The sequence below is a fragment of the Mustelus asterias genome, chromosome 17, assembly GCF_964213995.1.
Source record: "Mustelus asterias chromosome 17, sMusAst1.hap1.1, whole genome shotgun sequence".
In the NCBI taxonomy this organism is placed as follows: domain Eukaryota; kingdom Metazoa; phylum Chordata; class Chondrichthyes; order Carcharhiniformes; family Triakidae; genus Mustelus; species Mustelus asterias.
In genome coordinates this window covers 58,728,672-58,750,874 of record NC_135817.1, presented here as the reverse complement: position 1 = coordinate 58,750,874, position 22,203 = coordinate 58,728,672, and the positions used below count along the sequence as shown (strand labels likewise).

The following is a 22,203-nucleotide window of genomic DNA, read 5'->3' as shown; positions in this document are numbered from 1 at the left end:
AAGTCACGGGGGTTACAGACAGTGTGACATGAACCCAAGATCCCGGTTGAGGCCGTCCTCATGTGCGGAACTTGGCTATCAGTTTCTGCTCAGCGATTCTGCGGCATTCAGGCTCTGATCTTCGGGTAAGCGTTCTCCAAGGCAGCCTTCACGACACACAACGCAGAATCGCTGAGCAGAAGCTGATAGCCAAGTTCCGCACATGAGGACGGCCTCAACCGGGATTTTGGGTTCACGTCACATTATGTGTAACCCCCGTGACTTGCCTGGGCTTGCAAAATCTCACTAACTGTCCTGGCTGGAGACAATACACATCTCTTTAACCTGTGCTTAACCCTCTCTCCACTTACATTGTCTGTACCTTTAAGACTTGATTACCTGTAAAGACTCGCATTCCAACCGCGATCTTGTAAATTGAGTTTGTGTCCATATATGCCCTGTTTGTGAACACAACTCCCACTCACCTGATGAAGGGGCAGTGCTCAGAAAGCTTGTGGCTTGTGCTAACAAATAAACCTGTTGGACTTTAACCTGGTGTTGTGAAACTTCTTACTGAGCTAACAGAATCACAGAACTGTTACAGTGCAGGAGACCATTCAGCCCATCATTCTGCACCAGCTCTCTGAATGAGCAATTCCCTTTATGCCATTCTCCCATAAGATATAGGAGCAGTATTAGGCCATTTGGTCCATCGAGTCTGCTCTGCCATTCAATCATGGCTCCCTCCTTCTCCCCATAATGAATATAGGTAACGTAAGAGTTGCTATCCTTAAGGGGGTTCCCACAGCCTCCAAACACATGCAACAGTTGAGGTGGAAGTGTGCAGGATCAAGTCAGGTTTGCGACAGGCCAGTAGGTTGGATGTTTGACCTCCCCACATGTTAAAATCCTGCCCAGTCCAATATTTTTTTTATTCATTTGTGGGACATGGGTGTCGCTGGTTGGCCAGCATTTATTGCCCATCCCGAGTTGCCATTGGAGGGCAGTTGAGAGTCAACCACATTGCTGTGACTCTGGCGTCGCATGTAGGCCAGAACAGGTAAGGACGGCAGATTTCCTTCCCTAAAGGACATTAGTGAACCAGGTGGGTTTTTCCGACAATGGTTTCATGGTCATCAATAGATTCTTAACTCCAGATATTTTATTGAATTAAAATTCCACCATCTGCTGTGGCGGGATTTGAACCCAGCCCCCAAGATAGCTGAGTTTCTGGATTAATAATCTAGTGATAATTCCACTAGACTATCGCCTCCTCCTATGATACTATCTGTGCCTGATTTGGGTTTGCGTAAGATTGCAGGGTTCGCTCGTCCTGTGGTGAGGTGGAACACTTTTGAGTCCTGAAGAAAAATCCTGTTAAAAAAAGGTTTGATATTTTCTTAACATAATGAAGACAACAATTCCACCTTCTGGCTGATGAAAGTCACTCCAGCAGCTAAATAATTATTTTATTTCAAATGAGCATTAGCCTCAAACACAAACCGAATTGTTCAAATAAATAATAGGAAGATATATTTTTTTAAAAATTCAATGTCAGAATTAGGGTTGCCAACTGCGATTAAATCTAATCCTGGAGGTTTAATCACATGACTTGCTCCTACACTCCAGCCATTTGTCAGCCAACACATTCTTGTGACTCTGGGTAACTATGGGTCGGTTAGCTTAACTTCTGTAGTAGGGAAAATGCTTGAATCTATCATCAAGGAAGAAATAGCGAGACATCTGGATATAAATTGTCCCATTGGTAAGATGCAGCATGGGTTCATGAAGGGCAGGTCAAGTTTGACTAATTTGGTGGAATTCTTTGAGAACATTACATGTGCAGTGGACAATGGGGAACCTGTGGATGTGGTGTATCTGGATTTCCAGAAGGCATTTGACAAGGTGCTGCACCAAAGACTGCTACATAAGATAAAGATGCACGGTGTTACGGGTAATGTACTAGCATGGATAGAGGATTGGTCAACTAACAGAAAGCAAAGGGGGTTTTTCTGGTTGGCGATCAGTGGCTAGTGGTGTGTCTCAGGGATCAGTTTGGGACCGCAATTGTTTACGATTTACATAGATGATTGGACCAAGTGTAGTGTGTCAAAATTCGCAGATGACACTAAGATGGGTGGCAGAGCAAAGTGTGCAGAGGACGCTGAAAGTCTGCAAAGGGATATAGATAGTCTAAGTGAGTGAGCAAAGGTCTGGAAGATGGAGTACAATGTTGGTAAATGTGAGGTCGTTTTGGTAGGAATAACAGCAAAATGGACTATTATTTAAATGGTAAAAAATTGCAGCATGCTGCTGTGCAGAGGGACATGGGTGTCCTTGTGCAGGAATCTCAAGGAGTTGGTTTGCAGGTGCAGCAGGTAATCAAGAAGGCAAATTGAATTTTGTCTTTCATTGCTGGAGGGATGGAGTTTAAAAACAGTGAGGTTATGTTGCAGCTGTATAAGGTGCTGGTGAGGCTACACCTGGAGTACTGTGTACAGTTTTGGTCTCCTTACTTGAGAAAGGATACACTGGCACTGGAGGGGATGCAGAGGAGATTCACTAGGTTGATTCTGGAGTTCAGGGGGTTGGCTTATGAGGAGAGACTGAGTAGACTTGGGCTATACTCATTGGAATTCAGAAGAATGAGGGGAGATCTTATAGAAACATATAAGAGTATGAAGGGAATAGATAAGATAGAAGCAGAGAAGTTGTTTCCACTGGCGGGTGAAACTAGAACTAGGGGCATAGCCTCAAAATAAGGGGAAGCAGATTTAGGACTGAGTTGAGGAGGAACTTCTTCACACAAAGGGTTATGAATCTGTGGAATTACCTGCCCAGTGAAGCAGTTGAGACTACCTCATTGAATGTTTTTAAGGCAAGGATAGATAAATTTTTGAACAGTAAAGGAATTAAGGGTTATGGTGAACGGGCAGGTAATTGGAGCTGAGTCCACGAAAAGATCAGCCATGATCTTATTGAATGGCGGAGCAGGCTCGAGGGGCCAGATGGCCTCCTCCTGCTCCTAGTTCTTATGTGACAGACTACCTTTCTATGTCAATTGTAAAGCAAAAGGACTCTCTCCAACTGGATGATGCTTCATTGTCAGCCAGCCTTTTGTCCCCCCATTTTCATAATCACAGAATCATTACGGTGCAGGAGGCCATTCGGCCCATCGTGGCTGCACCAGCTCTCCAAATCAGCATCATGACTTAGTGCCATTCTCCTGCCTTCCCCCCGTACCCCTGCACATTGTTTCTTTTCAAATATTTATCCAATACCCTATTGAATGCCTCGATTGAACCTATCTCCACCACACTTCCAAGCAGTGCAGTCCAGACCTGAACCACTCGCTGTGTTATAAAGTTCCGCACATCGCATTTGCTTCTTTTGCCAATCACTTTAAATCTGTGCCCTCTCGTTCTCGATCCTTTTACAGAGGGAAACAGTTTCTCCCTACCTACTCTGGCCAGCCCCCTCATGATTTTGATAATCTCTATCAGATCTCCTCTTAGCCCTCTTCTCTCCAAGGAGAACAGTTTCAATCAATCCCCAATGCTTTTCTATTTGTTAAAGAGAAATGTACAAAGAAAATTACAAATAAATGTCCGGATGATATTTCTCCCCCCTCCGGGGTGGCACAGTGTCACTTCGATCCTGGGAACTCTCGGCCAATCCTAACAAATTCAAATTGAATCCAGTTCATTGTCCCTGCAAGGGAGACAAACAAGATCCAAGCTGATGCATTGCAACTCATCTTAGAATCCCTACGGTGCAGATGGAGGTCATTCGTCCCATCAAATCTGCATCGACAACTATCCCACCCAGGTCCTATCCCCATAATTCACATATTTACCCTGCTAACCACCTAACATGCAATTTATCATGACCAATCAACCTAAGCCACACATTTTTGGATCATAGGAGGAAACCCAAGCAGACATGGGGAGAACGTGCAGACTCCACACAGTGACCCGAGCCAGGAATCGAACCCGCGTCCTTTGAGCTGTCAGGCAGCAGTGCCAACCACAGTTCGTCTCCCTGGAGACGTGGAGTGCGGCCAACCCAGACACACACCAGCCAACTCAGCCCGGCTTGGAGGGCGGCCTCCCCGCCTGATGGGTGGCGCTGTCGGGCGACGGCCGAGCTGGGGTCGGCCCATCCTGGCGCTGGAGGACTGTTCCATCCCTGGCGCTAGAGGACTAATTGACACATCCCCGAGCGCTGGAGGAGTGACCCATCCTGGCGCTTGAGGAGTGGCGGGCTTTCGTTGGCGTTGGAGGAGTGGCGGGGAGGGTTACCTGGGGGAAGCGCGCGCGGGAAAGTTGGAGGTTGCGGCAATTGGAAGTTTGTCCCGGGCAGAGGTATTGTTCTAAGAAGTTTGCTGCACAGTCAACCTGGGCCCAGCATGGGAGGAGGAAAATCATCCTTAAATATCATTATCTTTATAAAATCATCCCTTTGCTCAAAGCGGGAAGCGGCTCGCAGCCAGGGAGGGCTCCAGCCTCTTGTCATTCAATGGACTGGCCCGGTTGCTGCTGCTGCAACATAGCCAGGCTTGGATATTTTATTTCTAATTTATTTCTTTATTAAATGCAAACATTTTCCTCCCCATGAGCATTTACTGTTCGTAATTAAGGTCGGTCAGGACTTTTTTTTAGAAAAAACCATGTTTACATCTGTTATTGGTTGATATGTAATTGTATCCCAGTTTTGAATTGTGGATGAGTTTGGTAAAATTCTTGCAAAGTTTTGCTTGTCTCAAACTTTAACTCCCCCCTTGTTCAGAATAAGTTGTTGAGTGTGTATCAGAGGTTCCCAGCTGATGACCACCATCAGTCAATGCAATAATCTAGAAAGTTAAGCAATGAGGCAATGATTCTTTTTATATTTTTTATATATATATATATATATATATATATATATATATATATATATATATATATATATATATATATATAAAATCAGCCTGGTGAAGGTTGAACAAATTGTAATTAGGAATATATTGTGTATTTAAAATACAAAACAGGACACTCAGCATTGATTACGATGGTCGAATTTGTGGCCTCAGTGCTGAAGAGCATCAGTACCAGGAAAGGGAGAGAATTCCCAACCTCAGCGAGTCTATCATTAACAGAAGATCTTTCTACTCAGCCCCATGTTATATGCAGGATTACCATTTGGCTGTGGCATCTTTGATTTTACCTTGAAATAATGACCATTTATACAGAGCTAGGCTTTAAATGGTTAGAAATGCTGTAAATAGGAATAGATTAAGGATGCAGTCGGCCATGATAGATAAGGTGCTATTGATTTCTATAGAACTGTAATAGAGGTTATTTAAAAAAAAAAGAATTGCACACTTGTTGGAGTGTATAAATAGTTAATATTTTTACGCAATGCCCTGACAGGTGAGACTTCAAGCAAGAAAAGTATAAGTGAATTTAGACTCTAGATAATGCAGCCTAGTATTTTTCAGAATTTATTCTCTTCCCATATCCTGCTTTGTTTTGTTAATTTTTCTGTTCTGCAAGTGAGGATGATACCATCAATTTTGACAACCTTCCAGTGTCTAGTCCAGGCATGTGTTCTTGGTGTGTGAAGCTTGAGAATGACCGACTGTGGAGAGGATCACAAATGGCCACGTCTGACATTACCCTTCCCAACACACTTTTTAAGAAAAGTTTATTTATTAGTCACAAGTAAGACTGACATGTAAAATTCCCCTAATCGCCACATTCCGGCGCCTGTTCGGGTCAGTGCACCCAACCAGCACGTCTTTCAGACTGTGGGAGGAAACCAGAGCACTCGGAGGAAACCCACGCAGACATGGGGAGAATGTGCAAACCCCGCACAGACTGTGACCCGAGCTGGGAATCGAACCCTGAGTCCATGGTGCAGAGAGGCAGCAGTGCTAAACACTGTGCCACCGTGCTGCCCCCAAAGAATAACGTTCAGCCCCAGGAAGCCGAATGACCGCGCTTTCGCACTCGAGGCTGTTTGACCTCAGCTGCAGCAACAGTCAGGGTCGAATGGACTCAGCAAAGATCACAGCTTACTCCTGGCAGCTTATGGTCCTTGTAGCTCGGGACCGCTCTGGGTTTTACTTTTACCCATGGAGTCATTTGGGTGCTGGTATATTGAAAGAATCTCAAGAAGTCTGACTTATTGAGAACTAATTGAGAAATGTTTCAATCTTACTAAAATGATCAGCTAAATCTCCATGCTCACTTACAATTATTAATAGGTACTGATTTGCAGATCAGTGAGGGAGGGTGTTTCATCAGAAATAATTTTCTCAGGTGTACCTGTTGCACCAGCATTGAGAAATTGGTGAGAGGCCACTGAAGGGTGATGTGCAGCTCTCTGGATGTGATAGAAGTGGGTCTGTGTCCCACCTTCACACTCAATTGTTGATGATTTAAGCAGTGCAGAAGAAGCACAAAAATTAGCGCAGGTTTTGTCAGTTCAGCAGTTTTTAAATGTTTATTTATTCGTGTCACAAGTAGGCTTACGTTAACACTGCATTGAAGTTACTGTGAAAATCCCCTAGTCGCTACACTCTGGCACCTGTTCAGGTGCACTGAGGGAGACCGGCCAATGCACCTAACTAGCACACCTTTCGGACAATGGGAGGCAACCGGGGGAAACCCACGCAGACACGGGGAGAATGTGCAGACTCCACACAGACAGTGACCCAAGCCGGGAGTTGAACCCTGGTGCTGAGGTAACAGTGCTAACCCACTGTGTCACCGTGCAGCCATGATTAAACCCACAGCATAGATGTCTGAGTGTAACTGTCAGAAGAAAGTTACTGTAGATCTACAAATCTGGAAGGCAGAGTGGGAATATTGGAAATATTCAGCACATCAGGCAGTATCAGTGCAGAGAGCAAGGTCTGCTTAACATTTCAGCCAAGGCATTTTCTGATTTTTAAAAAAAATTTCAGGTTATAACCATTCTTTTAGTCGTCACGATTTGCTTCATGACTGAGACTTCACACTCAAGAAAACACCAGAAATCCAAAATTCAAAGCATTTGCTAATACAGAATCTCATTGAAACTCGCATAGAATATGGGGCTGAGTAGAAAGATCTGCTGCTAACGACGGATTCACTGAGGTTGGAATTCTCTCCCTTTCCTGGTACTGATGCTTTTTAGCACTGAGGCCCTACGTTCTCCCAGCCGGTGTTCCTGCTTCTGAAATCTCTTTGCAGGGATTCAAAAGCCTCTCGGAGGCTGATTTGGAGTCCAAAGGGAGCTTGCTTTTTCTGCCGCGTTACAATGACCGCTGCTGAATTGTAACTTTCCTCTCCCTCCTCTTCCTGCCCCAGCCACATTCCCTCAGCTTGAGCAGCATGAAGTTTGTCACCTGTGAAATAGCCTGGCACAACAAGGAACCGGTGTACAGTGTCGATTTTCAGCATGGACCGAATGGAAGGATTGACAGACTGGCCTCTGCAGGGGTAGACAGCGCTGTCCGGGTATGTACCGAGAGGGTTTGGATTTTGTGAAGATCGGGGTGGGAATTGGTTCTTTAAAAATACTTCTATGTTTGCGGAAAAACGGTTTGGTAGTGATTGTGTCCTTTTGGGCTGTAGTTGGAACGGTTTTCTTGTATGTTGGACAGTCATTACACCCCACCACCTATCCCCTTTAAATAAAGACAAGATCAGCACATTTAAAGATAAAGGTCAACAAATTCTCTTCCCCTCTGTCCTTGCCTTTATTAAAAATTGACCGTGGAATTTAGTTTTATTATATTCATTCCCTGTCACTGGAGACGTTCATTGCCCACTCCTAATTGCCCTTCTTGGACCACTGCAGTCTATGTGATGTTGATACATCCACAAGAAGGGAGTTCCAGGATTTTGATCCAGCGACAATGAAGGAGCAGCGATATGTTTTCAAATCAGAACGGGGAGTGGCTTGGAGGGGAACTTGAAGGTGGTGGTGTTCCCATGTGCCTGCTGCCCTTGTCCTTCTCGATGGTAGAGGTTGTGGGTTTGGGAGGTGCTGTCAAAGGAACCTTGGTGAGTTCCTGCAGTGCATCTTTTAGACGGTACACACTGCTGCCACTGTGCATTGGTGTTGGAGGGAGTGAATGTTGAAGATGGTGGATGGGGTGCCAATCAAGCTGCTTTGCCCTGGATGGTGATGAGCTTCTTGAGTGTTGTTGGAGCTGCACTCATCCAGGCAAGTAGAGAGTATTCCATTTGTCTCCTGACTTGTTACTTGTAGATATTGGGCAGGCTTTGGACCTGTAGTCCCAGTCTAGCAGCCATGTCCTTTAGGGCCCAGCCAGCTCAATCAATGGTGGTGCTACTGAACCATGCTTGGTGATGGACATCGAAGCCCCCCACTCAGTACATTCTGCGCCCTTGCCACCCTCAGTACTTCCTCCAAGTGGGGTTCAATATGGAGGAATACGGATTTCTCAGCTGAGGGAGGGTAGTAGATTGTAACCAGCAGCAGATATCCTTGCCCGTGATTGACCTGATGCCTTGAGGTTTGGAGTCAATGTTGAGAAATCCTGGGACCACTCCCCCAGACAGTACAACACTGCCGCTGTCTCTGCTGGGTCTATCTTACTGGAATAATGTTAGAGGAGCCTGGGGCATTGACTAAGGTTCAATCTTATGAGTATGACTGTGTCAGGCATTGCTTGACTAGTTAACCCTCAATTTTGGCACAAGTCCCAGATCGAATACTTTGCAGGGTTGACTGGGCCACTTTTCCGTCCAAATCCTTTGCCTTGGTTGATAACTGGGTTGTCCCCTGGCTTGTACTTTTGGTCATGTTTTAATTTAACTGAATAGCTTGCTAGGTAGTTGAAGGATAGATCATGATCGACCTCATTTCTGTCAGCAAAAGACAACCTGTATCCCCCTCGAACCTTCTTCGCCATTCAATAAGATCGTGGCTGATCTCATTGTAACCTCAACTCCACATTCCTGCCTACGCTCAATAACCTTTCACCTCCTTGTTAATCAAGAATTTATCTACCTTTGCTTTAAAAATATTCAAAGACTCTTCCTCAAAAGGCGGTGGAGGCAGAGAGGGACCAGGGACACTCAACCCTGTGAGAAATAGAAGTTCTCCTCATCTCTGTCTTAAATGGGCAACTCCTTATTTTTAAATAGTGGCCCCTAGTTCTAGATTCTCCCACAAGAGGGAACACCCTCTACATTTACCGTTGTCACGACCCCTCAGGATATTGCATGTTTCAATCAAGTTGCTGCTTCTAAACTCCACTGGATTCAGACTTAGTCTGTCCAATCTTTCCTCATTAGATAGCCCATTCCAGATATTAGCCTGGTAAACCTTCTCTGAACTACTTCCAATGCATTTACACCCTTACTTAAATAAGTAGACCAATACTGTACGCAGTACTCCAGAAATGCCCTCTGAATAATGAGGGAACTTCAGCTGCTTTAACGCTGTCATTTTCTTGCAGATATGGAAGGCGGAAAAAGGCCAGGATGGGAAAGCGGTTGTAGATATTTTATCAAACTTAATCCGTCACACAAAGGCAGTGAATGTTGTCCGATTCTCTCCGAATGGTGAGATTCTAGCGTCAGGAGGAGATGGTAAGTGAAACTTTTGGATCAGGTGTTAAAGTTGTGCCTTTGGAACTTATCAAATTGGAAAGCCTGACTAAAATGATAATGTGACCCAAACCGTTTATCATGGCTGTGTGACTGTTAAAGGTAGCACTTGTGTGGAGTGTGTCTTGGTCAGTCGACACAGTTTTAGTGGTTGTTGATTGCAGAAGGACTGCGCTATATGTTTGCCGAATCTGTGTGCAACCTGAGTGCCTCCTGTAGAACATCATAAATGTCCTGGTGTCTTGACTAGATCATAACGGGACCGACATCTACAGGAGGCTTATTAGCCTCGGGCTATGGATAGAGAACTGGAATGTTTGCTTGACGTTTGCCCAGTTTTACACCGAATCGGGATCCAGCCAGGCTATTTTGGAAAGGAACTCTGACTTCTATTCCTCGTCGGCAAGAATTTGGAAATGTCAAGGCCATATATCTGTACGCACCCACCATTGCCCTGGTCGCCTCACTGCAGATCCAACGGTTGAAGCAAGGATGACCCCTGATTTGTATTAGTCACTGCGCTGCAATGGCACGTTTGTCCGTAGGCGCACAGGACGGGGGGAAAAAGTAGTGTCTAATTCTTGTGAATGGATTGTCCTGACTGATTATGATCAGGGGTGATTAAAATGACCAACCCAAGTATCCATCCTTGTACCGCAGATGCTCTAATATTGCTATGGAAACTGAACGACAACAAAGACGTCAAAGAAATAGAACAGAACCTTTTTGAAGAGGATACGCAGTTAAATAAGGAGAATTGGACAGTACTCAAAACATTGCGGTAAGGAGGAATCTCATTGTACAGCCCTGCTGTGCACTTTGATGAAAGGAGCTGCCTTGGTTAGGAGCGGTAAACAAGGTGTAATGAGGATGGGCTGAAAGGGAGCCGTCAGTTTACTGTCACACTTCACAAAAATAATTCGAATTTATTTTTGTGGGTATGTTGTTTTGGGGGACTTGCTGGGGGAGGCTCTTTGCCCTGGCTGGGGAGTCCCGGGCTTGGTGGGCGGTGTGGTCATGGTCTGAGAATAAAGGGTTGCCCATTTAGGAATCAGATGAGGAGAAATCCCTTCTCTCAAAGAATTGCGAATGTTTGGAGTTCTGTGCCCCAGAGAGTTGTGGATGTTCAATCACTGAATATATTCAAGATGGAAATTTTGAGCATTTTGGATACTGAGGGAATCGAGGGCTGTGGGGTTGGGATTAAAGAGCATCCACCATCTTAGCGAATGATGGAGCAGACCTCGAAGGGCTGAATGGCCTACTAATATTTCTTATCCTCTTATGTTCTTAACTTGTGACTCTGTGTATTACTGTTCTGTGCTGTTGGAATCCCAATCTTTTGAGTGGGGGGGTTGTCAATGTGCACTTCCGTTGTTTCAAGCTTCCTCTACCATTTAATCTACAACAAGGAAGTCAGGGAATGCATCAAGGCAAAAGAGAGAGCCTATAATGTGGCAAAGAGTAGTGGGAAGTCAGAAGATTGGGAAGGCTATAAAAACAAACAGAGGATAACAAAGAGAGAAATAAGGAAGGAGAGGATCAAATATGAAGGTAGGCTAGCCAGTAACATTAGGAATGATAGTAAAAGTTTCTTTAAATACATTAAAAACAAACGGGAGGCAAAAGTAGACATTGGGCCGCTCCAAAATGACGCTGGTAATCTAGTGATGGGAGACAAGGAAATAGCTGAGGAACTTAATAAGTACTTTGCGTCAGTCTTCACAGTAGAAGACATGAGTAATATCCCAACAATTCAGGAAAGTCAGGGGGCAGAGTTGAATATGGTTGCCATCACAAAGGAGAAAGTGCTAGAGAAACTAAAAGGTCTGAAAATTGATAAATCTCCGGGCCCAGATGGGCTACATCCTAGAGTTCTAAAGGAGATAGCTGAAGAAATAGTGGAGGCGTTAGTTATGATCTTTCAAAAGTCACTGGAGTCAGGGAAAGTCCCAGAGGATTGGAAAATCGCTGTTGTAACCCCACTGTTCAAGAAGGGAACAAGAAAAAAGATGGAAAATTATAGGCCAATTAGCCTAACCTCAGTTGTTGGCAAAATTCTAGAATCCATCGTTAAGGATGAGATTTCTAAATTCTTGGAAGTGCAGGGTCGGATTAAGACAAGTCAGCATGGATTTAGTAAGGGGAGGTCGTGCCTGACAAACCTGTTAGAGTTCTTTGAAGAGATAACAAATAGGTTAGACCAAGGAGAGCCAATGGATGTTATCTATCTTGACTTCCAAAAGGCCTTTGACAAGGTGCCTCACGGGAGACTGCTGAGTAAAATAAGGGCCCATGGTATTCGAGGCAAGGTACTAACATGGATTGACGATTGGCTGTCAGACAGAAGGCAGAGAGTTGGGATAAAAGGTTCTTTCTCAGAATGGCAACCGGTGACAAGTGGTGTCCCGCAGGGTTCAGTGTTGGGGCCACAGCTGTTCTCTTTATATATTAACGATCTAGATGACGGGACTGGGAGCATTCTGGCCAAGTTTGCCGATGATACAAAGATAGGTGGAGGGGCAGGTAGTATTGAGGAGGTGGGGAGGCTGCAGAAAGATTTAGACAGTTTAGGAGAGTGGTCCAAGAAGTGGCTGATGAAATTCAACGTGGGCAAGTGCGAGGTCGTACACTTTGGAAAAAAGAATAGAGGCATGGACTATTTTCTAAACGGTGACAAAATTCATAATGCTAAAGTGCAAAGGGACTTGGGAGTCCTAGTCCAGGATTCTCTAAAGGTAAACTTGCAGGTTGAGTCCGTAATTAAGAAAGCAAATGTAATGTTGTCATTTATCTCAAGAGGCTTGGAATACAAAAGCAGGGATGTACTTCTGAGGCTTTATAAAGCACTGGTTAGGCCCCATTTGGAGTACTGTGAGCAATTTTGGGCCCCACACCTCAGGAAGGACATACTGGCACTGGAGCGGGTCCAGCGGAGATTCACACGGATGATCCCAGGAATGGTAGGCCTGACATACGATGAACGTCTGAGGATCGTGGGATTATATTCATTGGAGTTTAGGAGGTTGAGGGGAGATCTGATAGAAACTTACAAGATAATGAACGGCTTAGATAGGATGGACGTAGGGAAGTTGTTTCCATTAACAGGGGAGACTAGGACGCGGGGGCACAGCCTTAGAATAAAAGGGAGTCACTTTAGAACAGAGATGAGGAGAAATTTCTTCAGCCAGAGAGTGGTGGGTCTGTGGAATTCATTGCCACAGAGGGCTGTGGAGGCCGAGACGTTGAGCGTCTTCAAGACAGAAATTGATAAATTCTTGATTTCTCGAGGAATTAAGGGCTATGGGGAGAGAGCGGGTAAATGGAGTTGAAATCAACCATGATTGAATGGTGGAGTGGACTCGATGGGCCGAATGGCCTTACTTCCGCTCCTATGTCTTATGGTCTTATGGTCTAACATTTAGTACCAAATCTCCACCTTCTTTCTTATTTCCCGACCTCACTTTCACCCCCCCCCCCTCCCCCACCACCACCCGAACAATTCCTGCAGAAAAGGTGCTAACTCTGCGTGACGGTTCTGCAGGTGCCAACAGCATTCCCCAGGTTCTGACTGCTCTCGAGTCTTTGTAGCTGATAGTCATCCCTCGTATATTAATATTTGATCGTTCTGTATCTGCAGTGCTATATTCTGCACCCTCTCCTTTCCTTCTCCCCTATGTAGTCTCTGAACGGTATGCTTTGTCTGTATAGCTCGCAAGCAACAATACTTTTCACTGTATCCCAAGACATGTGACAATAAATCAAATCAACCAACGTCACTCATCATCATTGTGTTGCTCCTTGATGCATGCAGCAGTGCCGCACAACCTTAGGATTCACTGGTTCACGGGCTCCGAAGACTGCCCTTTCTGTGGCCTTGTGGAGTCCGTGGACCATGTCTATGTTGTATGTTTTAGGCTGCACTCCCTTTTTGTTTTCCTAAAGAACCTTTTATTGATGTTTTGTTTGCACTTCAGTCCCACGCTCCTGATCTACGGACACCCGGAGAGGGGAGGGTCGGGATGGCGACCTCCTCGTGAACCTACTCTTGGACCTGGCAAAACGCGCCATTTACCGGTCCAGGCAGCGGGCGATCGAGGGGGCCGTCCATCCTGACTGTCTGCCCCTCTACCGTGGCTACGTTCGCGGCCGGGTGTCCCTGGAGAGGGAGCATGCGGTGTCCACGGGCGCGGTTGACGCCTTCCGCGCCCGTTGGGCACCGCAGGGGTTGGGGTGCGTTATTGACCCTAATAATCACATTTTAATTGGATGTTTTTAAGGTTCCTTTGTACTTTGATTTCTGTTCGGGCTGTTCCCCCTCCTTTTGGGGAGCTGCCCCTTTTACTTTGTCCTGACTTAATCTGAGTTTGTTTATTTGGTTTGACCTAAAAAGAGGGCAGCACCATGATTTGATCACCAAGCACTTTGAGTTTTTACACCTGACGTTCAAGATGAAGAAGATTGTAGGAAAATTGCTTGGATTTTGTTTTCATTTATGTCGTTTACCTAAATATCCTTAGTTTTGGGATGGCATGGTGGCACAGTGGTTAGCACTGCTGCCTCACAGCGCTAGAGACCTGGGTTTAATTTCCGGCTTGGGTCACCGTCTGTGTGGAGTCTGCACGTTCTCCCCGTGTCTGTGTGGGTTTCCTCCGGTTGTTCCAGTTTCCTCCCACAGTCTGAAAGATGTGCTGGTTAGGTGCATTGGCCATGCTAAATTCTCCCTCAGTGTACCCGAACAGGAGCCGGAGTGTGGCGACTAGGGGATTTTCACAGTAGCTTCACTGCAGTGTTAAGCCTTACTTGTGACACAAAAAATCAACTTAATAAATACACTTTTGTATGTGTTTTTTTTGTAGAGGGCACATAGAAGACGTTTATGATATCTGCTGGACTACTGATGGGAATCACATGGTGTCTGGGTCAGTTGATAACACTGCCATTATGTGGGATGTTAATAAAGGTAAATACTGATGAAATGTACGTAATTTTTGTGGGTTGTGGGCATGACTAGCAATGTCAGCATTTGTTGCCCATATATTGCCCCCTGAACTGAGTGCCTTGCTGGGCCATTTCAGAGAGCAATTGAGAATTAACCACATTGCTGTGGCTCTGGAGTCAAGTGTAGGCCAGATCAGGTTAGGATGGCAGATTTCCTTCCCTAAAGGACATTAGTGAACCAGATGGGTTTTTACAATTGAAAGGTTTTCGTGGTCACCTTTACTGAGGTTAGCTTTATATTCCATTGTTATTAATTGAATTTAAACTCCACCACTGCCATGGTGTGATTTGAACGCGTGCCCACAGAGCATTAGTCTGGGCCTCTGGATTGCCAGTCCGTGACTTCACAACTGTACCACCATCTCCCTTCAATTTATTTTACGATTTGAGCCCCACTTAATCATAGAATCATATAAACCCTACAGTACAGAAGGAGGCCATTTGGCCTATCAAGTCTGCACCAACAGCATTTACCCTGCTAATCCTTCTAACCTATACATCCCGGGACGCTAAGGGGCAATTTAGCGGCACGGTAGCACAATGGTTAGCACTGCTGCTTCACAGCTCCAGGGACCTGGGTTCGATTCCCGGCTTGGGTCACTGTCTGTGTGGAGTTTGCGCATTCTCCCCGTGTCTGTGTGGGTTTCCTCCAGGTGCTCCGGTTTCCTCCCACAGTCCAAAGATGTGCGGGTTAGGTTCATTGGCCATGCTAAAAATTGCCCCTTAGTATCCTGAGATGCGTAGGTTAGAGGGATTAGCGGGTAAATGTGTAGGGATACGGGGGTAGGGCCTGGGTGGGATTGTGGTCGGTGCAGACTCGATGGGACAGATGGCCTCTTTCTGTGCTGTCGGGTTTCTATGATTCTATTGTTCATTCTCCACCCCTACCCTCCCCCTCTCTGTGGCAGTCATGTTTTCTGAGAGAGTGGCAATGACTGAACTGGCTGTGGAGAATTGTACCGAGTATCTGGGATGTAGGGTGTTGAAGGTCTGACGGACTCTGCCTCCATTTCCCTATCATGCATGCGCAAAACCACATCTCGGTTGAAAATGTGTGATAATCATTGCATACGCACTGTGTGTTAATTCAAAAACTATTTGAACCACTCACCGTTACAGAGATTAGTGGACTGTATTATTTTACACATGCATTGAATTTTTGCTTTGTCTTCCAAGTGGTTTGTGTTGATTTTTTTTCAGGGGCGAAGCTGTCAATCTTCAATGAACACAAGAGCTATGTTCAAGGTGTCACTTGGGATCCTCTGGGGCAATACATTGCTACACTTAGTTGTGATCGGTAAGGTGGCTAAAATTTTCCCTTTTGTTCCTGTTCCAGGCAAATTCCTGACAGGCCTTATGGTAAATTCTGGAGTATAGCTCACTTTTTCAAGATGAAATGCAGAGACTGCTTTTCCCACCTCGATTCCCTTGAGCGGGACGCCCGACTGAGCTTTTTTCATTCTTTCATGGGATGCGAAAGTCGCTGGCAAGGCCACCATTTTATTGCCCCTGGAAACATAGAAAATAGGAGCAGGAGTAGACCATTCGGCCCTTCAAGTCTGCTACGTTCAGTATGATCATGGCTGATCATCCAACTCCATCGCCTGATCCCACCTTTCCCACCCCCCATATCCTTTGATCCCTTTCACCTCTAGAGCTATATCCAACTCCTTGAACGTACAATGTTTTTGGCCTCAACTACTTTCTGTGGTAGTGAATTCCACAGGCCTTCACTCTTTGGGTGAAGAAGTCTCTCCTCATCTCGCTCCTAAACGGTTTACGTGACCTCTGGTTCTGGACATCCCTACCATTGGGAACATCCTTCCTGCATCTACCCTGTCTAGTCCTGTTAAAATTTTATAGGTTTCTGAGATTCCTCCCCTCATTCTTCTGAACTCCAGCAAATATGAAGGCCAACCTACTGTTCACACTGGAGCATTTCTGCATCCTCCTCACAGCTCACCCTCCCACCCAGCTTTGTGACATCAGAAATTTGGAGATATTACATTTAGTTCCCTCATCTAAATCATTAGTTGACCTCAAGACCACCACCTTGAACTGCTGCAGTTCACCTGGTGCAGTGATGTTAGGAAGGGTATTCCAGGATTTTAATCCGGTGACAGTTATATTCAACTGGTGTCTTAATGACAAATTTAGGAGACAGGTTTCCTCGATTCCCATTGGTCAGCTATGGTTTACGATGTTTAAAATTAATTTTTCTTTCCATTTGTTTCCAAGTATTTCCATAATTAACTTCCCGATAATGCAGGATCAATTTCAGAGCAAAGTTAAGAACTTAAGCACTAAAGAACTAGGAGCAGGAGTAGGTCATCTGGCCCTTGAGCCCATTCTGCCATTCAATAAGATCATGGCTGATCTTTTCGTGGACTCAACTCCACTTACCCACCCATTCACCATAACACTTAATTCCTTTATTTTCAAAAATGTATCTATCCTTGCCTTAAAAACATTCAATGAGGTAGTCTCAGCTTCTTCACTGGGCAGGGAATTCCACAGATTCACAACCCTTTGGGTGAAGAAGTTCCTCCTCAACCCAATCCTAAATCTGTTCCCCCTTATTTTGAGGCCATGCTCCCTAGTTTTAGTTTCACCTGCCAGTGGAAACTTCCCTGCTTCTATCTTATCTATTCCTTATCTATTCATAATCTTATATGTTTCTATACGATCTCCCCTCGTTCTTCTGAATTCCAATGAGTATAGCTCCAGTCTACTCAGTCTCTCCTCATAAGCCAACCCTCTCAACTCCAGAATCAACCTAGTGAATCTCCTCTGTACCCGTTCCAGTGCCAGTATATCCTTTCTCAAGTAAGCAGATCAAAATTGTACACCGTACTCCAGGTGTGGCCTCACCAGCACCGTGTGCAGCTGCAACATAACCTCGCTGTTTTTAAACTTCATCCCTCTAGCAATGAAGGATAAACTTCCATTTGCCTTCTTAATTACCTGCTGCACCTGCAAACCAACTCCTTGAGATTCCTGCACAAGGACACCCAGGTCCCTCTGCACAGCAGCATGCTGCAATTTTTTACCATTTAAATAATAGTCTATTTTGTTATTATTCCTACCAAAATGGATGACCTCACATTTACCAACATTGTACTCCATCTGCCAGACCCATGTCCACTCAGACTATCTATATCCCTTTGCAGACTTTCAGCGTCCTCTGCACACTTTGCTCTGCCACTCATCTTAATGTCATCTGCGAATTTTGACACACTACACTTGATCCCCAACTCCAAATCATCTGTGTAAATTGTAGACACTTGATCAACTGATCAATTCATCAGTAGATCAACACTAATTCCTGAGGCACACCACTAGTCACTGATGGCCAATCAGAAAAACACCCATTTACCCCCCACTCTTTGCTTTCTGTTAGTTAACCAATCTTCCATCCATGCTAATACATTACCCATAAGCACCTTTATCTTATGCAGCAGCCTTTGGTGCGGCATCTTGTCAAATGCCTTCTGGAAATCCAGATACACCACATCCACAGGTTCCCCATTGTCCACCGCACACGTAATAGTCTCAAAGAATTCCACCAAATTAGTCAAACATGACCTGCCCTTAAACCCATTCTGCGTCTTCCCAATGGCACAATTTATGTCCAGATGTGTCGCTATTTCTTTCTTGATAGATTCAAGCATTTTCCCTACTACAGAAGTTAAGCTAACCGGCCTATAGTTACCCGCCTTTTGTCTACCTCCTTTTTTAAACAGTGGCATCACATTTGCTGTTTTCCAATCTGTGGGAACCACCCCAGAGTCCAGCGAATTTTGGCAAATTACAGCTAGTGCATTTGTTATTTCCCCCACCATCTCTTTTAGTACCCTGGGATTCATTCCATCAGGGCCAGGAGAATTTAGCCCCATTAGCTTGCCCAACACTACCTCTTTCGTGATAATAGTTTCTAGGGCCTCGCCTGCCATATATATCCTTCTTGTCATCAATTAATGTTGGAATAATTTGGGGGATTTTTAAAAACTAGTTTATGTTGAGTACCTTTTTTATGTCCGTACTTTTTCAGAGCAGTTTGAGTATATTAATTTTATTGTTTACCTGTGGCCTGATCCCAGAAATGAGTGAGTACACATTAGGAAATGATTGGGTCTCTTCTGAATAAAGAAGGTTGAGGGATGACTTGGTAGAGGTTTTCATAGAATCATAGAATCCCTACAGTGCAGAAAGAGGCTATTTGGCCCATCAAGTCTGCACCGACCACAATCCCACCCAGGCCCTACCCCCTTACATATTACCCACTAATCCCTCTAACCTACGCATCTCAGAACACTAAGGGGCAATTTTTTTAGCATGGTCAATCAATCTAACCCGCACATCTTTGGACTGTGGGAGGAAACCGGAGCACCTGGAGGAAACCCACGCAGACACGAGGAGAATGTGCAAACTCCACACACAGTAACCCAAGCCGGGAATCGAACCCGGGTCCCTGGAGCTGTGAAGCAGCAGTGCTAACCACTGTGCTACCATGCCGCCCTTTAATTGAGTGGACACAGAGAATATTTCCTCTTGTGGGGAAGAGTATAAATAGAAGCCATCAATACAAGCTAGTTAACAAGAAATCCAGTATTTTTTTTATTTTTATTTATTAGTCACAAGTAGGTTTACATTAACACTGCAATGAAATTACTGTGAAAATCCTCTAGTTGCCACATTCCGGCACCTGTTTGGGTACACTGAGGGAGAATTTAGCATGGCCAATGCCCCTAACCAGCACGCCTTTCGGACTGTGGGAGGAAACCGGAGCACCCGGAGGAAACCCACGCAGACACAGAGAGAAGATACAGACTCCACAGGCAGTGACCCAAGCCGGGAATCGAACCCGGGTTATGGCGCTGTGAGGCAGCAGTGCTAACCACTGTGCCACTGTGTCGCCACCAATAGTGAGTTCATAAAAAACCTCTTCACCCAAAGAACAGTGAGAATTTCCTTTCCTAAAGGACATTTATGAACCAGATGAGTTTTATCGACAAGGGTTTCATAGTCATCGGTGGATTCTTAATTCCAGATATTTTTTATTGAATTCAAATTCCACCATCTGCCATGGCGGGATTCGAACCCAGTTCCCCAGAACATGTGGAACTCATTATCACAAGGGGTGGTTTATATGAATAATACAGATGCTTTTCAGGGGATATCAGACAAACATAATGAGGGAGAAGGGTGACAATACTAGATTTAGAGGAGAAATGATGGGAGGGAGCTCGAGCGGTTCAAAAACACCAGCATGGGCTGGCTGGGCCGAATGGCCTGTTTCTGTGCCGTACATCCTATCGAATCGTATGTGGTTGAACATCCAGTTATATTCTCATTGATTTTGTATGTATTACAATTCGAATTGATTTCTGAATAAATGCAAGGTATTTAATGCGGTATCTTTTGTTTAACAGGGTTATGCGAGTGTACAGCACACAGACCAGGCGGGTAGCTTTTAATGTCAGCAAGATGTCATCTGCTTGTGAAGGGGAGGTATGTTGTACTATAAGAGAGCTTATCCTTCTGTAATTTCATCACATAGCGTGCTGCTAATGCTGGCTAATTCTTTTACAATGTGCGTGGTGTGCAGGCCAGTATTCTTCCTTTCCCACGTTTCGCTCGGTGCGGCTGTCGGAGATTGCTGGCACTCAGTGTCTGGACAACTGATATTTCCTTGCCTCTCAGTCCAACAGCAAGGATTTGAACAAGATGTGATTCGGTCAGAATTTCAAACGAAACTTTCTGTCCTTAATGCTGGAAGCATTAACGCCTGGAATCCCCGTGCGTGTTTTTCCAATCTCCCACTCTAACTTCGGCAGACGTCCCAGAAGATATGGCACCAACAGCCATTTCTCTGGGGTTTCTGACAAAGTTCTATCAGGGCACCAGGGAACCTCAAAGGAAATTCCACCCCCTCGGTGTTTTTCTGCAATACTGTGGCATTTGGGAGTTGCGAGTCTGCAGTTACACCATCCGTAACATTTACAGGTGTGGCTCTGTTGGTAGCACTCACCACATAATCAAACGGTTGTGCATTGTCTCACAAGTATTGAAACCCGCCCTCCTGCGCTGTATTGAAGCGCTGTCTTCCTATCTAAAAGGTGGCACTTTCAACTGTCTTCATGTGACTCAATAAACGGATTCCCCATCTGCCTGTTTGGCTGGATGAGAAAGATCACCCGGCACTATTTCAGAGAAGAGTATGGGCGTTGTTCTTTTATCCTGGCCAATATTTATCCCGTAGCTAACATCACCAAAACAGATCATCTGCTTATTGTCACATTGCTGTCTGTGGGAGCTTGCTGTGCACAAATTGGCTGTCCACGTTACAACAGCGACAACCTATCAGAAAGTACTTCACTGCTTAGAGTTTTTCTTGGCATCCTATTTGTCCATGAGTTGTGCTTCTGACATATTTTCTCCATCACCAACCGTGTATATTTTTAAATTCATTCACGGGAGGTGGGTGTTGCTGGCTGGACCAGCAATTATTGCCCATTTCCTGACTGCCCTTGAGAATATGGAGTTGAGCTGCCTGCTTGAACTGCTGCAGGTGCACCCACACTGCTGTTAGGGAGAGAGTCCCAGAAAGCGGTTTACTTCATGCTGAGGTGCTTTCTAAATGTAAAGCTCTAATGTGTGTGCTCTGCGGCTATCCCAGAGATGGCGCAGGGTGTAGGCCATCAGATAATTGTCCCGATGCTTTAACGCAGCTCCCTCTTTACAATAATCTCTCCCTCAGTGTCAGTAAAATGAAGGAGATAGTCACTGACTTCAGGAAGTGTAGTGGAGGACATGCTCCTATCCACACCAATGGTGATGAAGTGAAAATGATAGAGCTTCAAATTTCTAGGTGTCCAGATCACCAACAACCTGTCCTAGTTCCTCCATGCCAACGCTATAGTTATGAAATCCCACTGACGCCTTTACTTTCTCAGAAGGCTATGGAAATTGTGCATGTCCATTACGACACTCACCTATTTCTGCAGATGCACCATAGAAAGCATCCTTTTTTGGATGTATCACAGCTTGGTATGGCTCCTGCTCTAGCCAAGACCACAAGAAGCTACAAAGGTTTGTGAACTTAGCCCAGTACATCATGCAAACCAGCCTCCCGTCCATTGACAATGTCCAAACTTCTTGCTGCTTTGGAAAAGCAGCCAGCATAATCAAGGACCCCACGCACCTCAGACATACTCTCTGTCACCTTCTCCCGTCAGGGAAAGGATACAAAAGTCTGAAAACATATACCAACCGACTCAAGAACAGCTTCTTCCCTGCTGCCATCAGACTTGTATGGACCTGCCTTTTATTAAGCTGATCTTTCTCTCCACCCTATTTGTGACTGTGTTGCTATATTCTGCACTGTCTCCTTTCCTTCCCCCTATGCACTCTACGTACAGTATGCTGTATCTGTATAGAGCACAAGAAACAACACTTTTCACTGAATCCCAATGCATGTGACAATAAGTCAAATTTTTGTGATGTTGAGCCTCTGGGTCTGATGTCTCTCTAGCCTGCCGCAGGAAGGCCACCTCTGCTGAACTAGCAACATACGCATGTTGCATGGGTGCTTCACAGCTAGAAAATTGGGGCC

The 22,203-nt window shown here is 45.1% G+C and overlaps 1 protein-coding gene across 3 annotated transcripts in view; it reads left to right on the top strand.

The window, feature by feature from the left end:
- The first annotated feature begins 4,247 nt into the window (after positions 1 to 4,247).
- chaf1b (chromatin assembly factor 1, subunit B) overlaps positions 4,248 to 22,203 on the top strand; it is a 43,295-nt gene continuing 25,339 nt past the window's right edge. Inside the window, exons 1-7 of one of the 3 annotated variants that reach the window (XM_078232763.1) lie at positions 4,248 to 4,343; positions 7,314 to 7,463; positions 9,437 to 9,569; positions 10,248 to 10,368; positions 14,447 to 14,550; positions 15,789 to 15,885; positions 20,021 to 20,099. In XM_078232763.1, coding sequence (XP_078088889.1) covers positions 7,338 to 7,463; positions 9,437 to 9,569; positions 10,248 to 10,368; positions 14,447 to 14,550; positions 15,789 to 15,885; positions 20,021 to 20,099 — 660 coding nt within the window. In that variant the 5' untranslated portion in view covers positions 4,248 to 4,343; positions 7,314 to 7,337. Of the gene's footprint in view, positions 4,619 to 7,313; positions 7,464 to 9,436; positions 9,570 to 10,247; positions 10,369 to 14,446; positions 14,551 to 15,788; positions 15,886 to 20,020; positions 20,100 to 22,203 lie in introns of all 3 variants that reach the window. The other 2 variants (XM_078232765.1, XM_078232766.1) reach the window with 2 other exon arrangements.